At 55.0% G+C, this 26842-nt stretch overlaps 3 protein-coding genes and 1 long non-coding RNA gene across 22 annotated transcripts in view; 3 read left to right on the top strand and 1 right to left on the bottom strand.

Annotated features, from left to right (window-relative positions):
- Positions 1 to 13743, top strand: part of GATAD2A (GATA zinc finger domain containing 2A) — a 64279-nt gene extending 50536 nt beyond the window's left edge. For 12 of the 15 annotated variants that reach the window (XM_040537192.1, XM_040537194.1, XM_040537191.1 and 9 more), the window contains 7 exons: positions 1454 to 1543; positions 3660 to 3791; positions 4922 to 5089; positions 5795 to 6074; positions 6968 to 7257; positions 8129 to 8312; positions 9227 to 13743. In XM_040537192.1, coding sequence (XP_040393126.1) covers positions 1454 to 1543; positions 3660 to 3791; positions 4922 to 5089; positions 5795 to 6074; positions 6968 to 7257; positions 8129 to 8312; positions 9227 to 9357 — 1275 coding nt within the window. In that variant the 3' untranslated portion in view covers positions 9358 to 13743. The remainder of the gene's footprint in view (positions 1 to 1453; positions 1544 to 3659; positions 3792 to 4921; positions 5090 to 5794; positions 6075 to 6967; positions 7258 to 8128; positions 8313 to 9226) is intronic. The other 3 variants (XM_040537204.1, XM_040537203.1, XM_040537202.1) reach the window with 2 other exon arrangements.
- LOC121059961 lies at positions 2 to 7034 on the bottom strand. The gene is made up of 3 exons (XR_005814696.1): positions 6950 to 7034; positions 4227 to 4328; positions 2 to 1026 (listed from the first exon to the last, which is right to left on the bottom strand). It is a non-coding gene; the product is annotated as an uncharacterized LOC121059961 (long non-coding RNA).
- A 4517-nt stretch (positions 13744 to 18260) lies between the features above and the next one.
- Positions 18261 to 19959, top strand: NDUFA13 (NADH:ubiquinone oxidoreductase subunit A13). Its single transcript, XM_040537210.1, has 5 exons — positions 18261 to 18440; positions 18521 to 18599; positions 19173 to 19244; positions 19350 to 19419; positions 19709 to 19959. Exons 1-5 carry the CDS (start codon positions 18347 to 18349, stop codon positions 19826 to 19828), a joined length of 435 nt encoding a protein of 144 aa, XP_040393144.1. The 5' UTR covers positions 18261 to 18346; the 3' UTR covers positions 19829 to 19959.
- A 670-nt stretch (positions 19960 to 20629) lies between these two features.
- YJEFN3 (YjeF N-terminal domain containing 3) lies at positions 20630 to 26351 on the top strand. Of its 5 annotated transcripts, none has more exons than XM_040537208.1 (6): positions 20630 to 20743; positions 23259 to 23367; positions 24639 to 24749; positions 24834 to 24947; positions 25406 to 25556; positions 26133 to 26351. In XM_040537208.1, exons 1-6 carry the CDS (start codon positions 20697 to 20699, stop codon positions 26330 to 26332), a joined length of 732 nt encoding a protein of 243 aa, XP_040393142.1. In that variant the 5' UTR covers positions 20630 to 20696; the 3' UTR covers positions 26333 to 26351. The 5 variants fall into 5 exon arrangements, with proteins under 5 accessions (XP_040393142.1, XP_040393143.1, XP_040393140.1 ...); XM_040537209.1 differs by lacking the exon at positions 20630 to 20743 and adding an exon at positions 21563 to 22839; XM_040537206.1 differs by lacking the exons at positions 20630 to 20743; positions 23259 to 23367 and adding an exon at positions 23376 to 24279 and having other exon boundaries at positions 24864 to 24947.
- Positions 26352 to 26842: the final 491 nt, after the last annotated feature.

The following is a 26842-nucleotide window of genomic DNA, read 5'->3' as shown; positions in this document are numbered from 1 at the left end:
TTCCTACAGATACGTGTCTTGTCTTCTAGAGTGGAGGAAAAAATTAAGTAACTGTGGCAGCTGCCATAACCTGTAGAACATGAGAGTTCTCAAATAAAGCATGTCTCACTTCTCATAAAACCTTCCTGAAGTTTGTAGCAGTGTATCCCATTAACCATTCCTTCTTTTTTTGGTGTTGCCAAGACCAAAAGACTAGACAGTTTTCCTATCAACCATATGCAAAAGCTGAACATCTTTTTAGTAAACTCGGACATTTTTGAGCGGAATGCACTCCAAATTACTAAGCACTGTCCGGCGTAGAGATAGCTGGCACGAGCGTGCATTTGGAGGAGATTCTCATACATAACTTCACCTGTCAGCACGTCTGTTGAAGCATTTCCATCTCCACCGCTGGGAGCTGTGACCGAAGGCCGAGCTCTGCTGTGTGGCACAGATCTGGATTCCAGCTCCTACTGGGTGCAGCCAGCCTGTAGTTATGTCAAGAAACCCAGGCAGCCTAAAAGGAGAGGCTCAGCCCTCCCACCCTGGCCCCCTTCCCTTCCTCCCCACCCCTCGTATCACACATTTGCTTTCCAAAGTGCTGGGAGGACTGTTTTCGTTGGAAACAAACCCAGCAAAAAAATCTATTTTTTTTGTCAGAGGAGCTGCCTTCTGCATGTGCTGTTCACGCTGCCACCGAAGGGTAGAGGTGGAGGCAGGCAGGAGAGGAGCAGAGGGGGCGTGCAAACACCCCACGCGAGGCGCTGAGTGAATTGAGCACCTGTAACAATGGCAACTGAACTATTTTATTTTACAGCCTGTGTGATGCTGACTTGGTGGGTTTTGTGTTGGGAGGGCACTGTGTAGGTTTAAGTGTGCTTCATGCTGCAGATGGATATTAACACCTCTCTGTTGGCTGGTTTGGGTTGTTTTATTGGTGTCCGTCTCCTGGACGTCTGAGTGCCTCAGTAGATGGAATTAAAACCAATGCAACAAGTACCCACATCGCGCAATTCACTGCTGAGCGATGAACTCTGGATGTTTGACCTAAGTAGGTTGAAATGGCATAATTATAAACTTAGTATCTGAAGTCTTTTTCCCTAACTTTTTTCACGTTATGTTATGCTTGAACCTAATTTGTTGAGACCAGCGGTAACGGTGAATAAGACTGAAGCAGGCTGCAAGCCGAGACTACTAAAATAGATTTCTACGTTGCTGTGCTTTTGGTGTGGAGGCTCTTTTCTTTTTTTTTCTGGTATAATCTTATCTATACTTGCCTAATAACTTCTTCATTTAAATACGCATGTTGAGGTGCTCAGAGGAAGAAAGGGCTGGGGGAGGGGGAAAACCACAAGCCTTGAAGATTCTCTTACTAAGGCGCAAGGAGGTAAACGCTTTTATTCCCTTAGCTTCTGTGATTCTGCTTACACCCTTACACTCCTCTGCTTTCTTTCTGGTTTTTTTCCTCTTCCAGCCTGCTGGTTCCTCTGGGAGTGCTGTGGCCACCCCTCCGCCCTTGGTGCGGGGCACGCAGAGTGTTCCTGCTGGCAAGCCGTCCCTGCAGGTCAGTGGGAAGGGCCAGGCTGCCAGGTCTAGGGCCCGGAGCGGAGAAGGGTGCGCAGTGCAGGAGAGGCAGCCCCAGCACCTTGACGACTTGCATCCAGGTGGAATTTCTCCCTAAACAGATCCGGTGCTAACTCCTGCCAACCCCACTCTAAGCTTTTTTTGAGAATGATTGGGGTGGGAGACAGAGGTAGGATGTCACACAAAGGTAACTCTCGAGAGATCATTTTTCAGTGGCTGAGCATCCCGAAGGGCCTCATCCACTCTGCTGTGACGTACACACAGGTTACCGGTGCTAATGACCTTTGGCAAATGAGGATGCCATAGAGTCCTGTCCTAGAAATACTGTGGCAACCTGTTGTCAAACCCTCGAGATACCCAGCTGTGTCCTCAGTGTGATTAACTGTAAGAACTGAGTGAGTAGTAAGGTTTTCTTTTTTGGCTCTGTGGCTGAATGGCACACGATGGTAAGAAAGGTCTTGGTTCAGGCTAAATTAAGTGTAATGCTGGAAGGCCTTGGGGAGGGGAAAAAAAAAAGCAGAGGGGATTGACATCTGTCAGCCTAATCTGCCTCTTGAGTCTAGTATCTTGTTTCGCTTTTGGATTTGAGACATTTCTGGTTATTTACCTTGGCCTGATTTGAAACAAATTTCAGAACGGTTTCAGCACATAATGCTTTAATTTGGAAAATGCCAGCTCATGTGAAAAACCCCGAGCATGCTCTACCTGAGGGTTGGGGTAAATTTGCTCTCCGTTTAGGAAACATTCCCAAAACTTACAGCAATCTGTCAGTTTGAGTAATCTCTCCCTTGAGGCGAGTTGCCTTCACTGAAGACAGCACTTTCAGAGGAACTGGACCACAAGTTAAATCTGCAGCGAACAGGCAGTGAAGCTCCGGTCGTCTGTGCCGTTTGGCAGAGCAGAGAGCTGGGAGCCAATAATCCAGAATTCCAGTTATTCTGTCTAATTCGTGGTGTTTGGGCAAATTAACCTAACCTCCATCTGCTTTGGCTTGACTGTGAAAACTCTATTAATTCCTGTGTGTAGGAGCTGAGGTAACATTTGGTCTTCAGTTGAAAGGCATAACAGAAGGGGATCAAGCTCCCCCCATGCCTAAATATGCATGTGTGCGCGCACACAACTCATGAAAGTGGGAGCCTCAGTGTTTTCAGAAGTCTTAATTCGTGGGTGACGGTCAGTTTGGGGCAGGAGTAAGGGAAGTGGCAAGCTGTGCAAAGCCACATTAACAGGACGGAGAGGTTCGGTGCTCTTTGAGCAGTGCCTCTCTGGCGAGGCTGCATAGCCCTAGCGGTCTGCAGAAATGTAAATGATGCATGGAGCTGTGTCACCTTTTATTGCGTTATGAGAAACTTTCAGGGTTTGATACAGTCTGCAGCCCTAAAAAAAAGGGCGGCAGTGTTTCAAACCCCTTTCGCTTGACTTCTTTTCTTTTTCATATTTTTTTTAACGCTTTTCTCCCTTTCCTGCCTCCTCTTTCCTTCCTGCACACATGCACACGCCCAGTCTGCTCACCTTCCCAGGTTCCTGCATCTCCAGCTTCTGTCTGCCCGTGCTTCTCCTTGAAGCCAGCCGTGTGTATTTCCCTGTTTTCTTCCTCCCCACAAAAAAAAAAATGAAGTTTTTGTTTGTTGTTTGCTTGGTTTTGTTTGCTTGCCGTGGAACACTAGCTGCACTGAAGCCAGCCTGGCCATCTCTTGTCCCTACAGTCTTTGCAATCCTGATGCTCCAGACAGATGTTGCATTCATCACATCAGCCAGAGAGGAAAGCTGCTCGTGTTTACCCCATGCTTCATACTCCTGTTATGGCATGCCTCTTTGGTGTCTTTCAGTACAGCAGTGCTGGAGCTATTGAATTTTGTGGGGGTGGTAGAAGAAAATGTTGTTGAGGGCTGCGCTTTACCTTTTGAATTCTGTGCAGGATGAGAGAGAACAATTCCCGAGCACGTAGCCTGACTACCATCGTGTCCTTACCTATGTCTGTATTGCTGCGTAAGATTTCAGATAGTGCTTTATTGGCACGCTAAGCAACAGAAGAGAGCATGCATATAAATGCACCAGAATGAAAAAATGCAACTAAAATGTCCTCTGTTTTGCAGACCTCTTCTACACGTATACCGGGCACTGTTATTCCTCCTCCGTTGGTCCGTGGTGGGCAGCAGACTTCTTCAAAACTAGGAACTCAGCAAAACACACAGATAGTAATGCCACCTCTTGTCAGAGGAGCGCAGGTATTTGCTTCATGGTGGACCTACTCTGTTTTTCTGGAATGCATCTTTATTAACTATTTTCTTAATTATCCATCTCCTTGTCTGGAGGGATCTTGCGAAGTTTTTGCTGGAATTTCTTGATATGATTAGAGATATTGCCACTGAAAGATTCTACATCATTGTAGCTCATGCTTCTGTGCTGTTCCATGACACTTGCAGTGAACCATGAGAAAATCCCTTGGTGATGTGGGATGCTGCTTTACCTGCATAGCTTCCTCCCTCAGCTGCACCAGAGAATTTTGTGTGCCTTTATTGTGAAAGCTAACTTAGGGGCTTCCAGCTTCACCTGCTACTTAGGAGAGCAGAGGAAATGAAACACAGTCCCTTACTCTTCCTTTTTTTTAACATTATTCTTTCTGTCATATCAATTTCACCTTTTCAAGTGCTAAAACTCACTTTTTTTCCCTCATTGTGTCTGTCTTCAGATTGAATAAGAGCTGCTGAAATGAGATAGTCAACTGGAAATCTGAAAGTGCCGCTTTGCAGGGTCTTTATCACCTGTAACAGAAAACAGCGGTGTCACTAGAGGAGTAGGAAAGCAATGTTCAATTTGATATGGTCTTCTAGAACTATGGCTTCTGTGGAGGACCAAGAAAAAATATATTTCCTTGTTAAATGAGGATTTATTTTGCAGTGAAAGGTCTACTTTTATCTATTGCATAGCCAGCACTAAAGAGGAAGGTAGAGCATTTGGTATTTCATTTTCTTTCTGTTCTGATTATGGAGAGAACCTCTTTCTGAGAAATAGCTTTCCTAATGCCTTTAAAATGAAACAGGCTTAACAACTGCACATTTGAAATGAAAGAAATTTGACTTGGAAACTTGGATTTTTGGCACAGCTCTTTTGGCCCTCACGTACGGGCATCTCTTTTGATGCTGTGTTCTTCTTGTTTCATTTCGACGGAGGGAAAGGGAAAAACATCGCATTTTGACACAAATGTTAATCGTCACGCTTTCTTTGCGTTCCCTGCCTTGCCTCATTTCCACTGGATCATGTCATCCCATATGACTCCCACCACTTGTTTCCCGCTGTCTAATCCTCCCCATCGTTCATGGCACCATTGCATCAGCCCATTTCTGTGTCTTCCCAGCAAATCCACAACATCCGACAGCACTCCAGCACGGGGCCACCTCCGCTGCTGCTGGCGCCACGGGCATCGGTCCCCAGCGTACAAATTCAGGGGCAGAGAATTATCCAGCAGGGTCTGATCCGTGTCGCCAACGTTCCCAATACCAGCCTGCTTGTCAATATCCCGCAGGTGAGTTTTTATAACGTACTTTGTGCCAAACTTAACTTTAATCCCAGAGAAACAGAGCTGGGAACAGTTGTGATTACTGATTGTCCAGTTTCTGCATCTACTTGGCCCGGCCTGCTCTCACGTAACGGGTGCGGGTGCTTATTATTACAGCTGTCTTGCTCCATTTTCTTCCCGTTCTCTGGTTGCATTTGCTTCCTGTACGTAGGAATGAAGAAAACCATTACAGATTATTGGGAAGAAATACATATTTCAGTGAACTGAATGTCGTGCGTCATTTTGCATTGGGTATTTCAACATGAAACTGTCCATTAGAAGGGTTTTTTCCTCTGTAGAAGTGTAAACGTTGTTCTAGTAAACGGAGCTCAAAATGGGCTAGTGCTCCTGTTTTGAAACGCCAGGAGATAATAAAGGAGTAACTTAGCTTCTAACTCAGATACTGGCATACAAATAGCATAGATAAAGATAGGAGGTACAATATTGCAATAAACATAAATGTTGCGACCTGTTTCGTCACCTGCAGAGATCAGCTTTAGGGGCAGGTGGTTCAGCCTCCTCCCAGGCACCCTGCCTCCATCGCACACCCCGGCAGCACCGCGCAGCCCTAAAGCAAACCCCAGTTACCCTCCCTTGGGCCGCCTCGGTGGAGTGAGGGAGCCCTGAACCATTTGGCTCCTTGTCACTAAGCCGTATCCTGTTTCCTCCCAGGCCTCTCCGACTTCAATCAAAGGTACAACTGTGACGTCTGCTCAGGCGAACGCTACTACGACCAGCGCTGCTTCTATCGTCAACTCCAACGACTCGCCAGCCAGCCGGCAAGCCGCTGCCAAGCTCGCCTTGCGGAAGCAGCTAGAGAAGACGCTGCTGGAGATCCCTCCTCCCAAGCCGCCTGCGCCAGAGATGAACTTCCTGCCGAGCGCAGCTAATAACGAATTTATTTACTTAGTTGGGTTGGAAGAAGTTGTGCAGAATTTGCTGGAAACTCAAGGTGAGATGGCATTAAAAATGTGCCTCAAAGGTGAGGAGAGAACCTTTTCCATTTGGACTTTATCAAAACAGCAAGCAGCAAAGAGTGACAGGCTTTCCTGGATTAAATTTCCATAGTCTGTCTAATATGGGATTAACTTCTGTTAACAGTTGTCAAATTGCTTTATTTAACTGTGAAATTCTAGGATTTCACAATGCTTTCTCACAGGCTAGACACCATTTGTAAAGATTTCTCTAAAATACATCAAGGACAGGTGATTTCCTATCACTCACTTGTGTGTCCATCACCACAGAATTCTCTCTGAACACTGTTTTCAGCAGTTATCTTTTAAGGATGTTCCTAGGGAGAAATGAGGTTGATATGGACGGATAACCTGGGGAAACTGCCTCCAAACACATGAAAATCAGCTCTGTTGCCAAGCTCATGTAGAAGGCAAGAGGAGAAACGTAGTTGACTAAAGATTGACTTCTTACCTTCTGGATTCCAGACCTCCTTTCTTGTTAATCAGCTATATTGTATCTATGAAGTAAATAGTTGAGCAGATTTTGCCTTTACAAGTAGTGTCACATCTCTTACCATATTCACCGTTTTTTACAAATCACCTTTGTGGCAGCACTTGCCATAGTAATAATGCTCGTTTGTGGCATTTGAAATGATTTGAGAAGGGTGAGGAAATAAATTCCTGCTGGGTGCAAGTGCACACACTAACAGAAACAGAGTTTAAAGGACATTTAGTAATGAAAAAGGCTTTAGAACGAGGAGAGTTAAGGGTGGGAGGGTTGTTTTTATTTTTTTTTATATTTTTTATGCTGGAATATTCTTGAGGGTTGTTAAACGTAATTCATTTGTCAAAGCCAAAGATGAGCAGGACTAACCTGGTTGTGTTTCTGCAGGTAAAGTTTCAGTTCCTGTATCATCTCGCGAGCCCTACATGTGTGCTCAGTGTAAGACTGACTTCACCTGCCGTTGGAGGGAGGAGAAGAATGGAACCATTATGTGTGAAACCTGTATGACATCAAATCAGAAAAAGGCCTTGAAAGCTGAGCACACTAACCGACTGAAGGCTGCCTTCGTAAAAGCACTGCAGCAAGAGCAGGAGATTGAGCAGAGGATACTGCAACAGACTGCGTCTCCCGTACAGACCAAGTCAGACCCCATAGTGCAGCACCACTCGCTCAAGCAGGTGAGGCTCTGTCTGCAAGCAGCCCCATCGTGGTGGTGATGGGGCAGAGGTCCCGTGGCTCCACGTGCGCTGGTGTTCGGTGTGCGGGCATGGAGCTTGTGCATGAGCCTGTTTTATTTGAGCTTCACAGCGTGTGCTTGGGTGTAAGGTTAAAACTGGGCTGGTTAAAGCCCTATTGTGTCATACAGGGACTTGATGTGTAATTTATGAACATGAAGTACATGAAGAGCAGAGGTGATCTTCTTCTGAAGAGTCATTGTAATTATCCTGGGGTGTTGAGTTCACATGCTGCAAAGTCTGTTCCTCAACTTTTTTTAGGATGTACCAAATGAAAAAACTTGCTCCAATGCCAAATACCTAGGAATAAATTTACCTCAGGTAGGAAAAAAAAGAGTCTGGTTGTGAGCCAGGAGCACGTAATGTTGCTTGTGAAGTTTCAAGGTAATGGGCAGAGATCATCTATGACGGAGACTGGATCTCATACACCTTGTAAAACCTTTCAGTTGAGAGAAGATGGAAACTGCTTAAGTGCTGCCTTGAGTTGAAATAATCAAGGTACTGATTATTTAGGTCAGGGAAGTGGAGCGTTTCTGGTGTATGGAGGTGCTTACACAGCACGTTTTTGTTGCTGCTTTGCATTTGATTATAATTCCACATTCTTACAGGTGCTTTCAGAAGCACAAAGCTGATTCTTATTCTGATCTAGAGATGACTTGTAAGTTCTAAGCCCTGCAACTAATAACACATTCTGGGTTTGGCAGAAGAAGCCAAGAAATGAGAGAGAAAAATAGGCAGTAAATATTGGTCAGAGCTATTGTATTTGAAGGAGAGACATGTGCTGTGCCTGTCTTACCATCTGCTCTCTTGCCAGACTTCTAGCCAGATGTCTCGAGGCCCTGGAGCTCCACGGGGAGTGTTGCATGCATTTAGCCAGTCACCCAAGTTGCAGAATGCATCGTCTGCAGCAGCACTTGGGAGTAGGCCAGGTAAGCATGCTGAGAGGCCTGTCAGCAAGGGCAGCGCTGCCGCCTGGAAGAAGACTCCCATCAATACAGGTAGATTTTTTTCTAAAGTTTCTTTTCTTTCTACTTACTAGCTGCACTCTGTCCAACAATCATAGTTCTTTGGGTAAGGATGCTTTCTCTTTGACACTTCCTGCATGAAGGCCTGGTGATTTCACGGCTCTGTTCTCCGTGTGGTTGTTGGCACTTGCTTTTGGTATGGTTTGTGCTCCTCGAAAGAGGCAGTCAAGTGCTACCTAATAGAAAGTGCTGCTTTACAGGGTTGTAAATAGGCTAAATAAATGTAATATCAGACTGTTTATCATTGACTCTGTATGCACAGTCAGAACCACGCTGCAGGAGTTGAATTCAGTCGTTTAATTCTGACTGTGTTTATTACTCTTTGCTGAAAGCCACATACAATAAATGAATATTTCTGCTTTAGGTAAGGTTACAGTACATATTCCCAGCATTCCTAAGGTTTTGAACCAACTAAAGTTGTTGCTTTGAACAAATTGAAATGTTAAAGTCTAATTTAATCTTTTCTATATGTTAAGAATCTGACTTGAGAAGAGCCATTTGTTTTCTTATGTGATCATTAGGATCTCTAGGAAGGAAACTCCGTAGCAACTAGCTCTTTTGTGATCTACTTTCTTGCCCGATATTGAATGGATTTTTTTTTCTCTTGACATCTTAATTTATCACGCAAGCATAATTTCATTGCAGAGAGCCCTAGTCTGCTCAAGTCTTCATTTCTGGTACAAAATCTTGCTCCTGTTTGCTTAGATGATTTGGGAAATTTTCATTTTCTGAAGGTGTCTGACCTTCTGTGGCCAATAGTGACTCATGCTTACTTAGCTTATCTGTTTTCATGTGGGTGAAATGTGAGTAGTGCTTTTTTTGTCACTGCTTTGTCTCCTGTTTTTGCCATACTGTGACACTCGTTCTTTTCTTTTGTATCTCCTCAGGTGGGGCTTTACCTTTTGTTAATCCTAGTTTAGCTGTGCACAAGTCGTCTTCAGCAGTAGATCGCCAGCGTGAATATCTCCTGGATATGATTCCCCCACGGTCCATCCCACAGTCCGCCACGTGGAAGTAATGCAGAGGAATACCCAAGAGGAAGACTTTCCTGTTTCTGCCATCCTTTTTATACCACATGACAGTGGAATCTGCTTTAATCCCAGCTGGATATGCCCCAGGCTTTATAGGATGCAAGAAGACCACTCCTCATCCCATCGAGTGCTGCTGTCCCTGCTAAGAGAAAATGACACCACGTGGGTGGGAAAGACTTGAGCTCATTTGGTTATCAGATTCTTGTGATTGACTGATGATGAAGGCTGTCAGGGAAGGGGAAGAATTCTTTTTTTTTTTTGGCTTTATGTATTTAGTTTGGATTTTTTTGTCACCAGCACAAAAGGAGGACTAAATGACTCTCTGCCTTTGGTTTCTTTTATTAATAACTACCCATTCACCACGAACGCGGTGTTCGTTCGCCGTCAAGCATGGATGTCAGCTCAAGGAGAGAGGAATTTCAACCCGATCTTGCAGATGCATTTAGTGAGCCGAGTTCATGTTTGCTTTTCTTCCCTGCCCCTCCTCCAGCCAGGAAGGCAGTCTACAGATTATAATGTTTTAATGATGAGCTAATGATAAATAAGTGCAAACTCAAATTCCAGTTGAGTATGTTTTTTCTAAGGGACTGGCTACCACCAAAACTTGTCTGGTAGGTGGGAACCAGTGCAGGAGTCTCTCACTTTTGTTGGATTCTGTTTTGAATAGACTTTGAACTGTTGGTAGCCTAAAATCTAATTTACTGAATAGACAAACACCTTTGTTCAGTCTTTCTAATTCAGCGAAGAGCAGTTGGGCCTTTCATATGTTCCCAGAGACTTAAAAGCGAAACTGTTTTTTGATTATTTTCATTTTGGAGAGGTTTATCGTTTTGAGCAATTTTACTCAAAAAAAAAAAAAAAAAAAAAAAAAAAAAACAACTAGGAATTCCGGAAGCTGCACGCAATCAGAAGGGGCGAGCGGAGGGTGCGGAGGAGCGGGAGGCCGCGGTCAGGTAGCGGGCTCCATCCTCCGGTGGCCGTCGCTCCTGGTCGTGCTTGGTGGCCGGGCACGCGTGGGGCAGGACCGCCCGATCCCTCCCGAGTTCCGTTCTTCCAGGCGTACCAAGCATGCTCTTCTGTCCGTCACCGCAGTATTTCATTTTTGATAGAGCTTTAGGTAACCCTGCTTTAAGGACAGGTTTCTACGTGGTTTTAATACGTGTCGGGGATTCCACAGGTTTCAGCCCAAATCCATCAGGTCCAGTTGTTTCTCTTCTCGTCATCCTCTCTCCTTCTTCCCTGTGCTTCTCCCAAATTAAAGTTGAATTTAAGCGGCAGAAATACATGCCTTACTACTTATGTTGCATATCAGTACTAGAAGTAGTGCTGATGAGAATTATTTGCAAAATTATATATATATCTATATATCTATATATAAAAGAAAAGGGGGGAGGGGGTACTACTCAGTCTCTATGCTGAATCTATTTTCTTAGCAGTTGCCGTTAGATCGAACTAAACCGTTAACTGTGTAGGGTTGTCCCTCTTCAGATCTAACTATTGCATAGTGAAAACGAAAACTCATTCATTTTAGCCCCTGTTCTGTTGTGTGAATATCAATATTAGATACTTTGGAAACTGTTCGGTAGTCTAGAAGACCTAGTTTTTGCAAAATGGTATTTGTTGCTGTATAAAGCCCTAGAATTTCAATTTGACTTCTTTTTTTTGGTTTGTTTTACAAATGTATATTAAGAGCTAATTGGGGATGAGAGGAATTGTTTTGGGTTTTTAATTTTTCTTTTCATTCCAAGATATTTTGGACTGGGAGATGTGGAGAGAGAAATTGAGTGCATTTTATTTTTGCACTTTGAAATATTAACGAAATTGTTTCAGTTCCTTACGCGTGTGGAGTTTCCTTGTTTTTTTTCTCTCTTCTGACAAATGCCTGCATTATCTCATCACTGCTACAGATGTCCAGTACTGTTCAATGACCTGGGAAGAGTGCATTTGTTTAAAAAGAAAAAGCAAAACTTCTCAAAGTAAAATTCAAATGCCTTTTGGGGAAGGCTGGGTAATTTCTTAGTTTGTTTTTTTTTTTTTTTTTCCAGTGTTGGGGTGTAGCTTCAGCTGATGCTGGAAAAGGGGGAATGGAAAGAGGGGCGGAAGTATTAAAAGAGCCTGTTTTAAAAGGTATGTCAAAACCTGTTTGGATACTGCCAGTTCAGCGCAGCAGCTTGTAAATCTGAATTTCAGCACAATGGCTGAAAGAGGGGAGGCTGGAAGTCTTAAAATGATGAGAGAGACTTGGGGTAAGGTACAGAACTGAAAACAAAAACGAGCCTGCACATACAGTCTTACAAACGTTGCTCCCTCAGCAGTGCTAGACCACAATTAGCTTCCACATAACATACTACAAAGCCCCCCAGGTCCTATTTTATGCATCGGGGCAGAATTGTTTCAAAGGCTTTCAAAGTGAGCAGAAAACATTACCCAGATATTAGGCCATTGGGATCCAGACCAGTTTTGACATCGTTTTTAATCTGTGGTTCTTGGAGTGTTGCAGGTAACGTAGAGTAAATATTTATTGCATATGTGTTTCTGCGAAGTTCTAGATAAGTACACCAGGAAGACTTGAGTGGTATTCATGTGTTAAATGCCAGAAGAGTTGCTTCTTCCTTTATAGTCAGAATTGCGTATTCAGTTGAGTAGTGTTTAACCGGGCTAGTTAAGGTATCATGCTAGGTTTAGGTAGTTGTTAAAACACTTGCTGCAGTCTTTCCAGATCTTCTCCTCTTCCCCATCTGTATGTTACCCTTCCTGAGGGGAAAAATAAAAAATAAAAAAAAAAAAGAAAAGGAAAGGAAAAAAAAAGTCAGGAAAGCTCAATTAGATTGAATATTCAAAATAATGGTGTTATGGCCTAAAGGTTGAATTGTTTGGGAATGGTGGAGGAGGGGAGTTGAGACACTTTAAAGAACAAACCCTTGGTTTCTTTGTACTGCTGTCACGTCTGGGATTCCTGCCACCCTAAGGGCTACTAGTTCCTCTGCAGAGCTGCCCGCGCAGCGTGCGGGCTCTCGAAGAAAAGCCGCGTCACCAGCCCGCTCCTGGAAAACACCATTTTACTTAAAGCTCCCTCAGAACAAGAGACCGACCGTCCTGCTCGACGGCCTGCGTGTACGGCGGCGGCGTTCGGGCGGAACAGGCGGCAGCGCGCCCCGGCTCCTGCTTCCCCGACCCTCCACTGCTTCGCTGCAAACTGCTGCATGAGCTGGTTTGACATTGCTCAGATGCTGCTTGCTTCCCCCCTCTCCTGGGGAGAGGGTTAGAGCAGCGTTGGTTCTTGCAAGCCATATAACCTTTCTTTGAGACGTTGCAACTACAAGATTTTATAATACAGTAATAATGAGAAATGACTATTGTACTTAGATTTTAGCAACTTGTGAAATAAACCCCTGATTTTCATTTGAACCAGTGTTGCGATGTGGGAGCTGTGTGGTTTTTTAATTTTTATTTTTTTTATATAACCTAATTTATTGTCTGTTGGATTTCTGAGCGCTGGCTAGGTGGCAGAGCTCCGCTCAGAAACACGACGAGTGGCCTGGTTGATTTATTTTTGTAGTGCAGCCGACTCGGACAGCTTTTCCAGTTCGTGTAAAGGGTGACTCTGCTAATTTTTGTACTTGGGATTCCTGTAAATGGCATTCCAGCTGTGATACCGAGGAAGATTTTGGTTAATCTTAAATTCCGGATAGGTGGTTGTTTTTTTTTTTCTATAGGTGTTTTTTATCATCATTTTAGGAACCATTCATCTGAATTGTCAGACCTAATTATCACATTTTTTGCTTACTAAGAAGAAGAAAAAATTACCAAAGTACAGTTAAGAATTGAAAATGGGGGACTTAGGCTGTAGAAGTGAGCAGAACAGAGAAGGCTTAGGCAGGTCTTACCAGAAACCCTATTTGGCTCATTTGTCACTTTCTCCTTTTGTAAGGAGGGGGCACAGAAGGCATTTTTTTTTTAATAATAAAATATATAAATATATAAATATATATATATAATGCAAAAAGACCTCAAGGAACCGCAGTAGTGTTTGTCTGCTTAAGGCAGAGTTACGCTGTATATTGCATTTAGGGAAATAACTTGCATTGTGCTTTTTTTAAAAAAAGAAAACTAAGAAAGAAAAGAATTTATAATCATCTAACAAAGGAGTGTAACAGAGAAACGTTACGCCAGCGCAGGGTATGTTTTTGTCACTCGTATTTATTGTGACTCTAAATCTTTGATAATAAAATGAAAACTTAAAAAAAAAAAAAAAAAAATCCCACTAAAACCTGATAGTCAGTCTCAATGGAGGAAGAATCTGAACTCGATAACTGTACGTTGTATTGTGAGGGATTTTTAGTATTTGAATGACAATAAACAAATGGACAAACTCTCGTGTCCGCCTCTTCTTTCGGGTGGGTTGCCGGAGTGCGGGCACGCGCCTCGCTCCGTGCAGGTCGCTTCCAGGGGATGGTGCTGGGCAGGGAGGCAGGTGGCCGTAGGTCGTCATCGTGGCTCCTTTGGTCATCGTGCGATCACTTGCCCCAAAACGGATGAGGAGGACAATAGGAAAGGAAGGAAGGGGACACGGAGGTGAAGCCGATGCTTGGAAACTAAAATCTGCGAGTGGATCCGTACCTTCTGTGCGATCGCTGCTCTATGCCTGGCCCCCTGTTCCCCCACCTCGTACGTGACCCATGGCAGAGCCTGACCCCAACTGAGCGTGCAGAAGGTGCAGGAAATTCTCCTCTGGTGGTGTGTCTGTGCCCTGCTGGAGAAGCAGACGGGAGCTGGAGAGCAGCGATGGTGGTTTGGTGCTTCCCAACTCCAAGACCTGCACACGTCGCATGTTGCTCCTGCGCTGCCTGAACAGATCAACAAGCTTGTCTGAACACTCCACCATAACTCAGCCAACCTGTGGAAGACACCAGCGGATCCCTGACCTCCTGGCGGCGAGCAGAGATTTAGATCGTGAATTTAACAGGATCATTGTCATCTGTCCCATCAGCGCATGCCGTGGTGTAAGGAGGAAGGTGCCGTTTGGCTGCGCCCTCGCGAGCCTTCCTGATGGAAATGCCTCAAATCACCACGGGACGAAAAGTGGCTTGGTTTGGGTGAAAGCAGGAACAGCTTTTGGCGCCGTAGAACCTGGTTTTGGAAGGGCAAGAGGCAATGTGATGGGAGCAGCGCCCAGGTCCCGCGGGATGCAGGCAGACCCCACGCGCCCATCGCAGGGAAGCCGGGCTGCACCGGGACAGCGCCAGGACACATCTGCATCGCTACCAGCTGAGCCCTGGAGACATTTGCTGCTCATTTGGGGTGGGAGGTGGTGGTTTGGGTCCTTTACAGGCTCCTTCTGACCTTCCAGAACTGGAAAACCTCCAGCTCTCCAAAAATGCTGGTCCAGGAACCAGTTGAATTCAAGCTATTTCATGTTCCTCTGAGCTGTTTAATTGCTGTGCTGCTGGAGGCTCATACCAAGTCTTTTTATGCAAAAGTGCTGAGGTGCAGGCTATTGGTGCCGGGCTATTTTGGTACCAGAAGCACGGAGCTGCTGGGGATTAAAGCAGAAGAAGATGGCACCAGCTGAGCCTGGCACGCTCGAGGGGGCGGCAGGAGCACGGTGCCATCAGCGAGAGCACTGCAGCGAGGTCCTGTGCCCCGGCTTGTTGTCTCATGTACATTTTGCCTCTGCTAATTTAGGCATTGCTGGCATCCAAGGTCCACTCCAATCCACCCTGAAAAACTCCAAATTCAGGCTCCTCATTAGGAAATGCTGCCCCCCAGCCCACCCCACCACCCTCCACCACTGCTTTTAGGGGCAGCATCCTGCCCATACCGCAGTGCCTGGCGTAAAATCCCCCAGGGAGGGTCGGCGCTGGCCTCCCGTCGGGCACAAAGAGCTGACACTGCTCGCTCCCATCCTACAACGGCTTGGCCCGGTCCCAAAAGCCCTGGCGCGATGCGGTGGCTGCGTAAGAGCGGGGCAGGATTGCATCAGCTCCCACCACGCTCCCCGGGCCGGGGACGGCCACCGGTGCGCGGCTTCTTCCTGCTCTGGGATGCGGTGGCTGCTCCCTGTCTTCCTGCACTGCCCTCAGCCACAGGAAGGATGGTAAAAGCTGGAGCCAGAGCAGGTGAAGATGGGAAAACCTGGCGCTTCAAATACAGTCCTTGCTTCTAAATACAAGCATTAAGCAAGGGAGCCCCTCTTGTCCATCACTGCAGCCACAATTAGTTTAGGGTGTACCAGCAAGAGAATGACAAACGCCCTCTAAAATACTAGTAAAATCTTAAAAGCCTGATTCTCCTGTTATTTACCCCTCTCCAGCACCTGGACATGATGCAGAACAGCAGCATCGGTGCCTCTGGGGCCATCTGACACGGGGAAGGGGCGGGTGGCCAGCCCCTGGTGTGCCTTTTCCTTTTCCTCCTCCTTGCTCCCGGGCTCCTTTGGGAGTCTGAGCTGCTCCCTCCAGGCAAATCAGGTGGGAATGGTGAGCAATTCCTCGGCAAAGGCCTTAATAGGTGCTTGCCTTAATAATTATTTGAATGAGGAATTCCACTCCTAAGGATAAGGGTTGTTTGCGTAAAAAGGGAATTTGTCGGCCAAGACAAGCCATGCAATAATTACTTCTGAAAAACAAAATTTGTTGGCTTTTTGCAGTAATAAAGCCGTGCAGTGCATCCACCGCAGGGTGCTCTGCCTGGTGGCTGTCATCTGGCAGAAAAAATCTCAGCTCCTTGAGGTCTGGCGCTCGATTTGGAGCGAGCTGCGAACCTCCTGCTTGCCTAATTTCAGGTCTGCGACAGAAACATGCGGACTGCTGCAAGCTGTGTTTGATCCGTGCTTCAGTGCAGCTGGATGGAGCAAAGGCAGCGAGGAGCAGCAGCCCCGGCTGTGCTTTTGGGGCACCCAACCCCAAACACGGCTCCCAGCACGGCTCCCAGCCTGGGTGCCACAGGAGCGAGGCCCCTGGGTGCTGTCGCCTCTCACTGTCCTTGTTCTGCCGCCCCGAAGGCTGCCCCATCTATCAGCCCGGCTGATCCCGGAGCATCCTCAACGGGATGGTTGTGGGACCGCAGGGGGGTGGGCACTGGGGGGCTGGGAATGCTGCTCAAAATGCACTGGGGTTTCCTGTACATTGGGATGGGATGGGATGGGATGGGATGGGATGGGATGGGATGGGATGGGATGGGATGGGGCTTGGAGAGCTGGAGCCTGGTGCTGCTCCCTTGCAGCTGGGCTTGGAGACGCAGCTCATTGCAGCAGAAAGACATGCATGGGGTGCTTGGATGGGGAGGTAGCGCCCGTACAGGATGCACGCTCTTTTATCCCCTGAGCATCGGGAGCTCCCCTCTGCTTTCGGGCTGCAGGCAGGCGTGCCGGCGATGCTGGAGACCAGAACAGGCGACTCCTGGGGCCGTCACGGTGCCATCGGTCCGGGGGTGGCATGGAGTCACCTCTGCAGGGACGTTGCCCAGGTGCTCTCGTCTCGATTCTTCAACAGCAACTGCAAGGAAATGGCCGAGCACCGAGGAAGCTGAGTGTGTTGGTCGCTGCTGCTCAAAGCCTGGTAGCCACAGGGGCTGCAGATCCCCCGGGATGACCCAGGACAGGGAGCACAAGGCTGTCCTGTACCCGGGGCGCACCCACGCACCCTCGCCCCTCCTGCATGGCCGCCACCTCTTGCACGCTCGACTCGAGCTCGCCTTGCACGCCCCGGTGACCGCGGCCAAGCCTTCGCCTCCCCCACTTTTCCCAGCACTCCCAGTCCCTGCCCGCGGGCATCGCTTGGCTCCGGCGCCGCGCACCCCTGCCAAGCGCCGCCGGGGAGGGCGGCTCTGCCCACGCCACACGGCTCTGCCCCAGCCGCGGGCAGGGGGTGCGGGGGCTCTGGGGGCTCTGCTCGACACTGCCTCGGCCCTGGGACACTGCAGCCTCCCCAGCAGCTCAGAGGCCTCTGCCTGGCGGCCTCGGCCAGGCCAGCTGCAAAGTTATTAAGTCCCCGCAGCCGCCGAGGGATTACAAGCGCGATTAGAGCTTAAGACAAGGGTGACCTCGATCTGGAACGCGGGGTGGCTGCAGAGCCGGGGGGGGCGAACAAAGCTCTGATGGGAGCGGGGCGAAGCCCAGCGCCCTGGGACACCATGCACCAGCCCCGGCCGCCGTGGTGGCACGGAGGCGTTGGCACAGCCAAGGTCACGGATGCTCACCGGGGGCCTCCGGGCCACGAGGGCAGGATCTGGCCCCCCTGAAGCTGTCGGGGCTCAGCCTGGGGGTGCTGGGGGGGGGGGGTCGGAGCACAGCTGGGGCTGCCCACTGGGGACGCAGGCTGCACGCAGAGCTTTTTGGTGCACTCCGCCACTGCACGCTTGCTGGCAGGCGCATGTGTTTTAGCGCACGCTTGTCAGTGGGTGCACACTTGCTGGTGCACGCTTGCCGGCAGTGCGCACTTGCTGCTGGTGCACACTTGCCCATCGCTGGTGTATTTTTACCAGTGGCTGAATGCTTTTTGGTGCAGCTTGCCAGCGGGTGCACGCTTTCCGGGAGATGCACTCAGCCTGGCTCACGCTTGCTGGTGGGTGAATGCTTTTTGGTGCACGCCTGCTTGTGGGTGCACAATTCGGGTGCACAAGTTTGGTGCAAGCTTCCTCGTGGGTGCACGCTTTCGGTGCACGATTTTTGGTGCACAAGTTTGGTGCAAGCTTGCTTGTGGGTGCACGAGTTGTGGTGCCCCCAGTGGATGCACACCTTGTAGCCGGGCGCCAGGCTGGGGCGCGCAGGGCGCTGGGGGCGCGCGCAGGATCCATCCCTGCCTGTGGGCCCCACGCGTTCCCTGCGGCGCCATCGCCCCTTTAAGGGCTCCGCGCGCGCGGGCGGGGGGGGGGGGGGGGGGGGGGGGGCGGGGCGCGGCGCCGCCCTCCCGGTGCGGCCGCCGCCGGTGGCTTCCGGGCAGCGCGGCGGAAGTGACGCGAGGCGCGGCGGCCGGGATGGCGGCGCCGAAGGTGAAGCAGGACATGGCGCCGCCCGGCGGCTACGGGCCCGTGGACTACAAGCGGCACCTCCCGCGCCGCGGCCTCTCAGGTGGGCGCGGGCGGGACCGGGACCGGTGCTCCCGGTGCTCCCCGGTTCCCCCCCGGTGCCCGCTGACCGCCGCCCCGCAGGTTACAGCCTCTTCGCGCTCGGCGTCGGCAGCCTCCTGCTGGGCTACTACACCATCGTCAAGTGGAACCGGGAGCGCAGGTGGCGTGCGGCGGCCCCCGGTGCTCCCCCGGTTCCCTCCCGGTGACCCCCGGTGCCCCCCGGTCCCCCTCGGTCCCCGCCCGGGGTTTCCCCGCTCCCTCCCCACGCTCCCGTTCGCCCTGCCCGGGGTTTTCTCCACCTTCTGCCGGTTCTCCCCGGTCGTCCCCCGTTCCCGGTTCTCCCCTCCCCGTTCCCCTCCCTGTTTCTCCCCCCGGTTCCCCCCGGTCCTCTCCCGGTGTTTCCCCGCTCCCTCCCTGCACTCCCGTTCTCCATACCTTGGGGCTCCCACCCCCGGTTCCCCCATTCCTGCCCGGTTCTCCTGGTCCCCCCTCCCCGGTTCCCCCCCGGTTCAACCCCCTCGGTTCTCCTCCCCCCCGGTTCCCCCCCCCCGGTTCCCCCCCTCCCGGTTCTCTTCCCGGTTTCCCCCCGGTCCTCTCCCGGTGTTTCCCCTCTCCCTCCCCATGCTCCCTTTCTCCTTGCCTGGACCTCCCACCCCCGGTTCCCCCCCCCGCTCCCCCCCGGTGCCCCCCCGGTTCCCCGAGCCCCCCCCCGATCCCGTGCCCCCCCCCGCAGGCGGTTGCTGATCGAGGACCTGGAGGCGCGGATCGCGCTGATGCCGCTGCTGCAGGCCGAGGCTGACCGCAGGTAGGGCAGCACCGGGGGGGGTCCCGGGGGGGAGGGTTGAGGGGTGGGGGGGGTGGCTCCGGTGTGGCCTCCCCCCCCCGGGCACGGCCGTCGCCTCTCTTGCAGGACCCTCCGTATGCTGCGGCAGAACCTGGACGAGGAGGCCAAAATCATGAAGGACGTTCCCGGCTGGAAGGTTCGGCACCGGGGGGGACGGGGGGGGGGGGGCAGCGCTGGGGCTGTGCCCCGGGGTGGGGGGGTCCTGGGGTCCCCTTGGGATGGGCACAGCAGTGACATAAATTTTGGGGGGGGGGGGGGGGCACCGGTTTTCCCCAAGGTGGCTGCTTGTGGGGCTTCGGTGCGGGCTCTGCCCCCATGCTCTGTCCCCTCCCCGCTGTCCCCCCATGTCCCCGCGCCCCCCCCCCCCCCCCCCCCCCCCCCGGTGTCCCCCCGCGCCCCCCTCCCCGCGCTCTCTCCCCTCCCAGGTCGGGGAATCCGTGTTCCACACCGACCGCTGGGTGCCGCCGACGCTGGACGAGCTGTACTACCTGCGCTCCCCCGCCGAGATGGAAGCCGAGAAGTTCGGGCTGCAGTGCTACGTCTGAGCCCCCCCCCCCCCCCCCCACACACACCCCCCCGCCACCTGGGGGGGTCCTCTCTGCCCCCCGGGGGTCCTCTCTGCCCCCCGGGGGTCCCCGTCCTCAAACACCCCGCATTAAACCCGTGTGGATATGCGGCCGTTCCTGTGTCACCATCAATTCTTTACCCCCCCCCCCCCCCATCGGAAATCTCACCCCGTTTATGGGGTGCTCGTTCCTCGTGCTGCCCCACAGCACCCAGAGGGGCCGGTGCGGGGCGGTGTCGGGGCGCCGGTGCCCATCTCCCATCCTGGGGGCGCTGAGCGGTGCTGGGAGCAGGGCAGGGGCTGCAGCCCCCCGAAACGTGCTGGGGGGGGGGGGGGGGCGGGTACCAGCAGCGCCCCCGTCCCCAAGGCCCGCACGTCGGGGACTTGTCCTCGGTGTCATGGTTGGGGTTTGGGAGTCGGGTGGCCCTGAGGGTCCTGAGCTCGCCCTCTGGGACCTGAGGGTCCTGAGCTTGTCGCCCTTTGTGCTCGCCGGTGCAGCATCCGCAGGGGGAATGGGGTTAAACCCCCCGCTTTGGGGTTTTTGCTGCTTCCCATCACTTGATAGAGGGAAAGGGGGGGGGGTGTTGCGGGGGATTTGGGGTGTCCCCATCACCGCCACTGCCTGCAGAGCTCGGGGGGGGGGGCGGTCCTGCTGCTCCCCCCCCCCCCTCCCCCAAGCACCGCCCGCGGGGGCTCGGGGGCTGCTCCCGGCGGAGGGGGGTGGGGGGGAGCCCGGGTGGGGCGGGGGCAACCGGAGCCGCCTCCCCCGGGCGGCACCGCGCAGCTCCGGGGGGGCCGCGCCGCTGCCACCGCTCCCGCAGGGCTCCGCCGGTGCCCCCGGTCCCGGTATGAGCTCCACGCCCGGCCCCTCCCGGGAGCCCCCCCGGTATCTCAGGTGAGTCCCAGCCGGTCCCGCGGTGCCCCCCCCGCACCGCCACCGGCCGGTCCCGGAGAGGTTTTGGGGGGGGGGTCGGGGCGTTACGGGAGTGCAGCCGGGCCGGTGCCCATCACCGTGCCGCCGGACCCTGCCCGGTGGTGCTGAGCCCCCAGCCCCACCGGGACGCGCTGCGGGGCGGCCGCAGCCCCCGGCGTGCCCCCACCGGGCGGGGAGCAGCCCCCGGAGCTACCGGGACCCCCCCCCCCCCAACCCCCCTGGGGCTGGTCCCAGGGGATGCGAGCGGGGCCCCGGGTGGGCTCCGGTGCTCTGCCCCCCCCCCCCCCCCAGCTCAGGGATGCTGAAGGTGGCGGTGTGGGGGGTCGCCCCCCCCCTCCCCCTCCCCCCGGCTGCTCGGAGACCCCCCCCCCCCCCGGGAATCCTCCGGTCCCCTCCGGTGCTCCCGAACCTCTCCGGGTGGGGACGCGGCACTTCGGGGCCCCCCCGCGTGTCCCCCCCCGGGGGCACCCAGGGGTGATGTCGGCCCGGCCCCGACCCCCCCCCCCCCCCCCCAGCCCCTCCGAGCCGCGGGGGCCGGTACCCAAACGCCGCGGTTGCCAAAGCAACTGCATCCCGGGTCGCCATGGCTGCGGCACGGAGGGCTCCGGCAGCCGCGGCCCCGAAACGGGGGGCCCCGGGGGGGGGGGGGGGGCGAACGGGGACCCCCCCGATGGGACGGAGGCTGGGGTACGGGGTGGGGATGCGGATTCGGGGCGCAGAGCCCCGGGGTGAAGCCGCTGCCCCGCAGGGTTCCAGGGGGAGCGGGCAGGGAGGTGACGCCGGGGGGATGCTCTCGTCCATCCTCTCCCTCCTGCTCCCCCCCCCGCCGACAAGGCTTTGTCCTCCCCCCAGTTCTTGGAGGCTGGGTTAAACTGGGCCGGACTGGGTTTTGCTGGGTGTCTGAGCAGGGGCTCAGAGCCGCGTTTGCACCCCCAGGACATCCCTGTGGGGATCCTACGGGTCCCATAGGGAAGGCAAAGTGCAGAGCTGGGAGGGGGGCGCTTGGGGGGGGCGCAGCTCCCAGCTGGGCGCTGCTCCAGGGACACGGCGGCCCAGTGATGTCCCCCCCCCACCCCGGGGACGATGCAAGGACACCGGGACCGAGCCTGGGCCGGGGCCCAGGTTTCTCTGCCAGCAGCAATTACGGGCAATGTTCTCCCCTGGATCCCGAGCGGGGATTTTTGTCAGAATCGCGCCTTTTGTTCGGGGAGCGACAACACAGCTGCGGTGGGGCCAGCCCCCAGCTGCTGCTGCCAACGCGGGGGGGGGGGGTTTACCCCGGGGCTGGATCCGTCCCGTGTTCCCGTCCCCCCCCCCCCCCCCAGTTTGCCCACAGGACCCTGCCGTGGGACTGGGGCCGGGCTGGGACTCACTAGAGGGCACCAAAGGATTGGGAACTGGGATGGGACGGGATGGGATGGGATGGGGTTGGACTGGATGGCCAGCACCTGGGGACCTGTGGGATCTGCCAGGGTATTCAGGGGGTGCGTGGGGGGTCAGTGGGGTCAGCCAGCACATCAGGGGTCAATGGGATCTCTCAGGATGCCAGGCAATGGGGTCTGTGGGGTCTGCTAGAATGGCCATGGCATGTCACATCTATGGGGTCTTGCAGAGGGTCCAGGGGATGGCATGGTACAGGATCTGCTGGGACACGGGGTCTGTGGGGTCAGCCTGGGCTGCGTGAGGCCCCCCTGCAGCCAGGTACCCCCCAGGACCCCGTCCCTGTCCCCCTCCAGCTCCCGGGACCGGTAGCACCACACCGGTGTCCCCTCCCACGACCGGGACCGAGTGAGGTGTGCACCCCAAAATCGGGGCCCCGGGTCCCATTGCAGACCTGCTTACACCTGACACCTCTGGAACCCCGTGGTCCTGCAGCACCCATGCGTGCTGGCACCAGCACCGTGCCAGGGCTCCCCTGGGACCACAGTTTTTCATCCCAGAGCCTCGGGGAGCTGATGCTGGCTCCTCCCGGGGGGTCAGATTTCCCCGTCCTTCCCATAACAATCGCGGCGGTGGCGTCCTGGAAGCGGCACATGTTGTTCCCATCCGCGGCGCAGGTGAGCCAACAGATGTGAGCAATTATTGTCCGATCCCGAGGCTCCCTGGCCCTGCCAGCTCCCGGGCTCGGCAGCGGGTGAACAACCGCAGCATTGTTCAGCTTTATGTAACAGCACGAGCCCGGCGAGCCCGGGGACGCTGCCAGGGCCGTGCCTCGCACGAAAGGCGGCCGCGACCCCGCGCTGCGCCTCTGCCAGCGCTGCCTGCCCCGGAGCTGGGTGCACTGAGAGCCCAGGACTCTCTTTTCATGCTCACCTGGTCCCCAATTCACCTCCAAGCCACGCGTGTCCCCTGCCCTGACCCGCTGGTGGGTGTCCCCAGGGGACGCCCGTGCCCCTGGGGATGGAGCGGGGTCCCCAGGGGCTCGGTGAGCGTCCCAGGGACGTCCCCGTCCTCACCGCTGCCCAATTCCCCGCAGCAAGGCAGAGGCAGAGGCCATCGAGAAGGAGCTGCTGGAGGATTACCGCTTCGGGCGGCAGCAGCTGATCGAGATCTGGGGACACGCCTGTGCCATGGCTGTGACCAAGGTGAGGGGGCTGCCAGGGCTGGGGACACCCTGCCAGGGACAGGGGCTTCACTGCCAGCTGCTCTGCTGGCCCTGTCCTGTCCCGTCCCATCCCATCCCATCCCATCCCACCCCAGGGAAGGTGCCTCCAAGGGAGGTGCTGAGCCCTTCCCATGGTGCTGGCACTGCTGGGCACCGCCTGCCCTCGCTGCGTGCAGGCAGGAGGGTGCTGGGGGGCAGCCGGGGGGGCTCCCCGTGCCCTGGCACTGCTCTTGCTGAGAGCCTGGATGCTCGAGCTGGGTGTGAGGAGGAGGAGAAGGCCGTGATGATCTGGGCAGTGGAGGTGCAGCACCAAGGGCAGCTTCGTGCCTCGCCAGGGCGGCGAGCTCCGCTGCCTGGCTCAGCTTTTCCATTTGAGGCGTCGGGGCCGCTCTCTGCCCTCCCTTGTTTAAGGGCACAGACTTCACCAGAGGAGCAGAAATATTTGGGTGTCGGAGCCTCGGCGCAGCCCGTGGTCAGCGGGGCTGGCCCGGCCCCACGCCTCTCCCCTGGGGCACCCACAGGTCGCAACATCCCCAGCTCCACCGCGAGCATCCTCCTTGTGGGGCTGAGCATCCTCCTCCTCACGGGTACGACGAGGGGAAAGCATCCCCCGACGCCAGCTTGGGCATCCCCAGGGACCCCCAGCATCATCTCCTCCCCGGGCTCCCCCCAGCGCATCCCCAGGAGCCCCAAGGCAGCTGGAAGTGCAGTTGGGGCCACAGCCAAAGGCAGGGCCAGGGCTGGGCAAGTGGGGCTTTGTCCAGCGCAGCAGCAGCTGCGAACTGGCCGTGCCGCTCGGGGCTCCGGTGTTTGGATTGAACCGGGAGCCAGGCTCGGCAAGCAGGAAAAAATCTGTCAATGGATAAACAGAGCCTCCCTGGGCAGGCTGCTGGTATGTGGAGCGCCGCCGCCTCCCAGCAGGCTGGCGGGGAGCCCCGTCCCACTGCGGGCACCATCCCCATCCCACCATGGGCACCATCCCCATCCCGTTGTGGGAATCATCTCTATCCGACCATGGCACCATCCCCATCCCACCACCTGCACCATCCCGTTAAGGGAATCATCTTTCCAACCACGGCACCATCCCCATCCCACCACGGTCACCGTCCCCGTCCCACCACTTGCCTTTTTCCACCCAAGCCCTGCTCCCCCTTCCCCTGTTCCCTGCCACCTCCCCGGCACCGGGTGCCATCCCAGGGCCACCCCCGGGGACTGGATGCCACGGTGCCACCCTCCGCTCCTCTCGCCCAGGCCTTCCCGCTGCCGTCCCTCCCGCGGAAGCAGCCCACGGTGCTGGTGGTGTGCGGCCCGGCGCAGAACGGTGCCATCGGGCTGGTGTGCGCGCGGCACCTGCGGATCTTTGTAGGTATCTTCCTCCCCTCCTCCTCCTCCTCCTCCTCCTCCCTGAGCGGTTGTGGGCCCCAACGCTGCCTCTCCGCCACGCAGGACTACGAGCCCACCATCTTCTACCCCAAGCGCTCCCCGGACCCCCTGTACCGGGACTTCACCACGCAGTGCGAGAAGATGGACATCCCCTTCCTCTCCTACCTCCCCACCGAGGTGAGCCCCCAGCAGGAGCTGCCCCCGCTCGCTGCCTTATGTGCTTCACGTTATTAGCATTATTTTTATTGTTGCTATTTCCCCCGCTGGCTCTGCTGGGAGCCCGGGGATGCCATGAAAAACAGCGGGCGGCCGCCGCGCCCCGCCGCCGGCCCTGCCTCCCCGAGCCCCCGGCTCTGTTGTTGTTGGAAGCGCCGGCCTCCCTCGGAGGAATGTGACCTGAAATCGCTGTCCTGGCCGGGCTGCGCGCTGCGTTTCCAGCCCGTTGCATCCCCCTCCCTTTAGCTGGGGGGGAGATTTTTTATTTTTATTTTTATTTTTTTTGCACCAGTCGCTGCGCACATCCAGTGATGGAGGGGAAAGGGATGCCCCCGTTGGCACCATTCCTATGCTCCAGGGGTGGGTGGGGGGTTTGGGGGCCCCCTCAGCTGCCCACTGTCTGTCCCCCCCCCCCCCAGGTGCAGCTGATCAACGATGCCTACAACGCCGTGGTGGATGCGGTGCTGGGCGCCGAGGCGGAGCTGGGTGAGGGGAGGGGGCCCTGCGCCGGCATCCTCGCCACCCTGAAGCACGTCCGCATCCCCATCGTCAGCCTGGACGTGCCCTCAGGTGCCTTGCGCTCGGGAGGGGGTCCCCCCAGCCCAGGTTTGTCACCCTGCCCATCCCCGGTGTCACCCCCAGCGCGGGGACAGCCCCGGGGACCCCCCGCTGCCCCCGGCTTGGCAGCGTCCCCGCGGCTTGCCAGGAGCGAGGGCTGGCGGCGGCTCTCTGAGGATGCATTCAGGGCATCTCCAATAAATAACAAACTCCCCGAACTGAGACATGATGTAATTTGAAAACACCCGGGTGTCTGGTGGCCAGGCCTGGAATTGCCATCACACCCCCTCCACCCCCCCTCTCCGCCGCAGCCGCTGCCGGAGGAGCAAACAGAAGCCCTCGACACAGCAGCCGGTGAATCCTCACCAAGAAAAACCCCGCGCCGTGCCAGGGCTGCTCGCAGGGATGCTGCAGAGGCAGGATGAGGCCAGAGCCATGCAGGGCAGTGATGGTGCTGGGTGCTGGGGGGGCTCCGCATCCCCCAACCCCACATCTCTGCCGCCCCACGGCATCCTCCACCAGCGCGCAGGCTCTCTGTCCCCTCGGCCACCCCCTGACCCCCTCCCCGCATCTCTCTTGCCGTGACAGGGTGGGACGTGGAGGCCGGGAGCAGCAGCGGGATCAGCCCCGACGTCCTGGTGTCGCTGACGGCGCCCAAGCAGTGCGCCCGCCGCTTCCTGGGCCGCCAGCACTTCGTGGCCGGCCGCTTCGTGCCCTATGACATGCAGAAGAAGTTCGAGCTCAACCCGCCCGAGTACCCCGGCACAGAGTGCGTGGTGCCCCTGTGAGCCCCGGCAATAAAGCGCTGGCAGCTCCTCGCCGTGCTCAGTGTCTGCCTGGGGACGTGGGACGAGTGTCATTGGGCTCCCACGGGGGGCCGTGGGGTCCCTGGTGCAGCCGCGTTGTCCCCATGGTGTGGCACCGTGATGGGGAAGGACCCGGTCCCTGTCCCAGTCACCCCATTGTGCCAGGCTGAGCAACCCCAGGGTTTAATTAACGGGGAGGGCAGTGATGAGCCAGCACTGGGACTGTCCCCGTGTGTCCCAACAGCTGGGGGAGAGGGTGTCTTCAGCCCCAAAGTGGCACCGGGGACCTGGATCCCCAACAGTGCAGCTCCCAGTGCCGGGAACCCCGTGCCCTACAGCAGCCTGGGTTTTGGGGAGCACATCCTCAGGGACGGGGGCCAGCACGGCTGCGGGGCCAAACCACGGCTGGCCACATTTTGGGGGCAGCGCTGGGCTCCCCGCTCAGCACCTCGCTGGATGCTTCCCTCCTGTGAGCAAGAGCCCGACGGGGCC

Source organism: Cygnus olor, chromosome 26, assembly GCF_009769625.2.
Source record: "Cygnus olor isolate bCygOlo1 chromosome 26, bCygOlo1.pri.v2, whole genome shotgun sequence".
Taxonomy (NCBI): domain Eukaryota; kingdom Metazoa; phylum Chordata; class Aves; order Anseriformes; family Anatidae; genus Cygnus; species Cygnus olor.
Note: the sequence above shows the minus strand (reverse complement) of the source record. Positions and strands in the feature narration are given on the sequence as shown.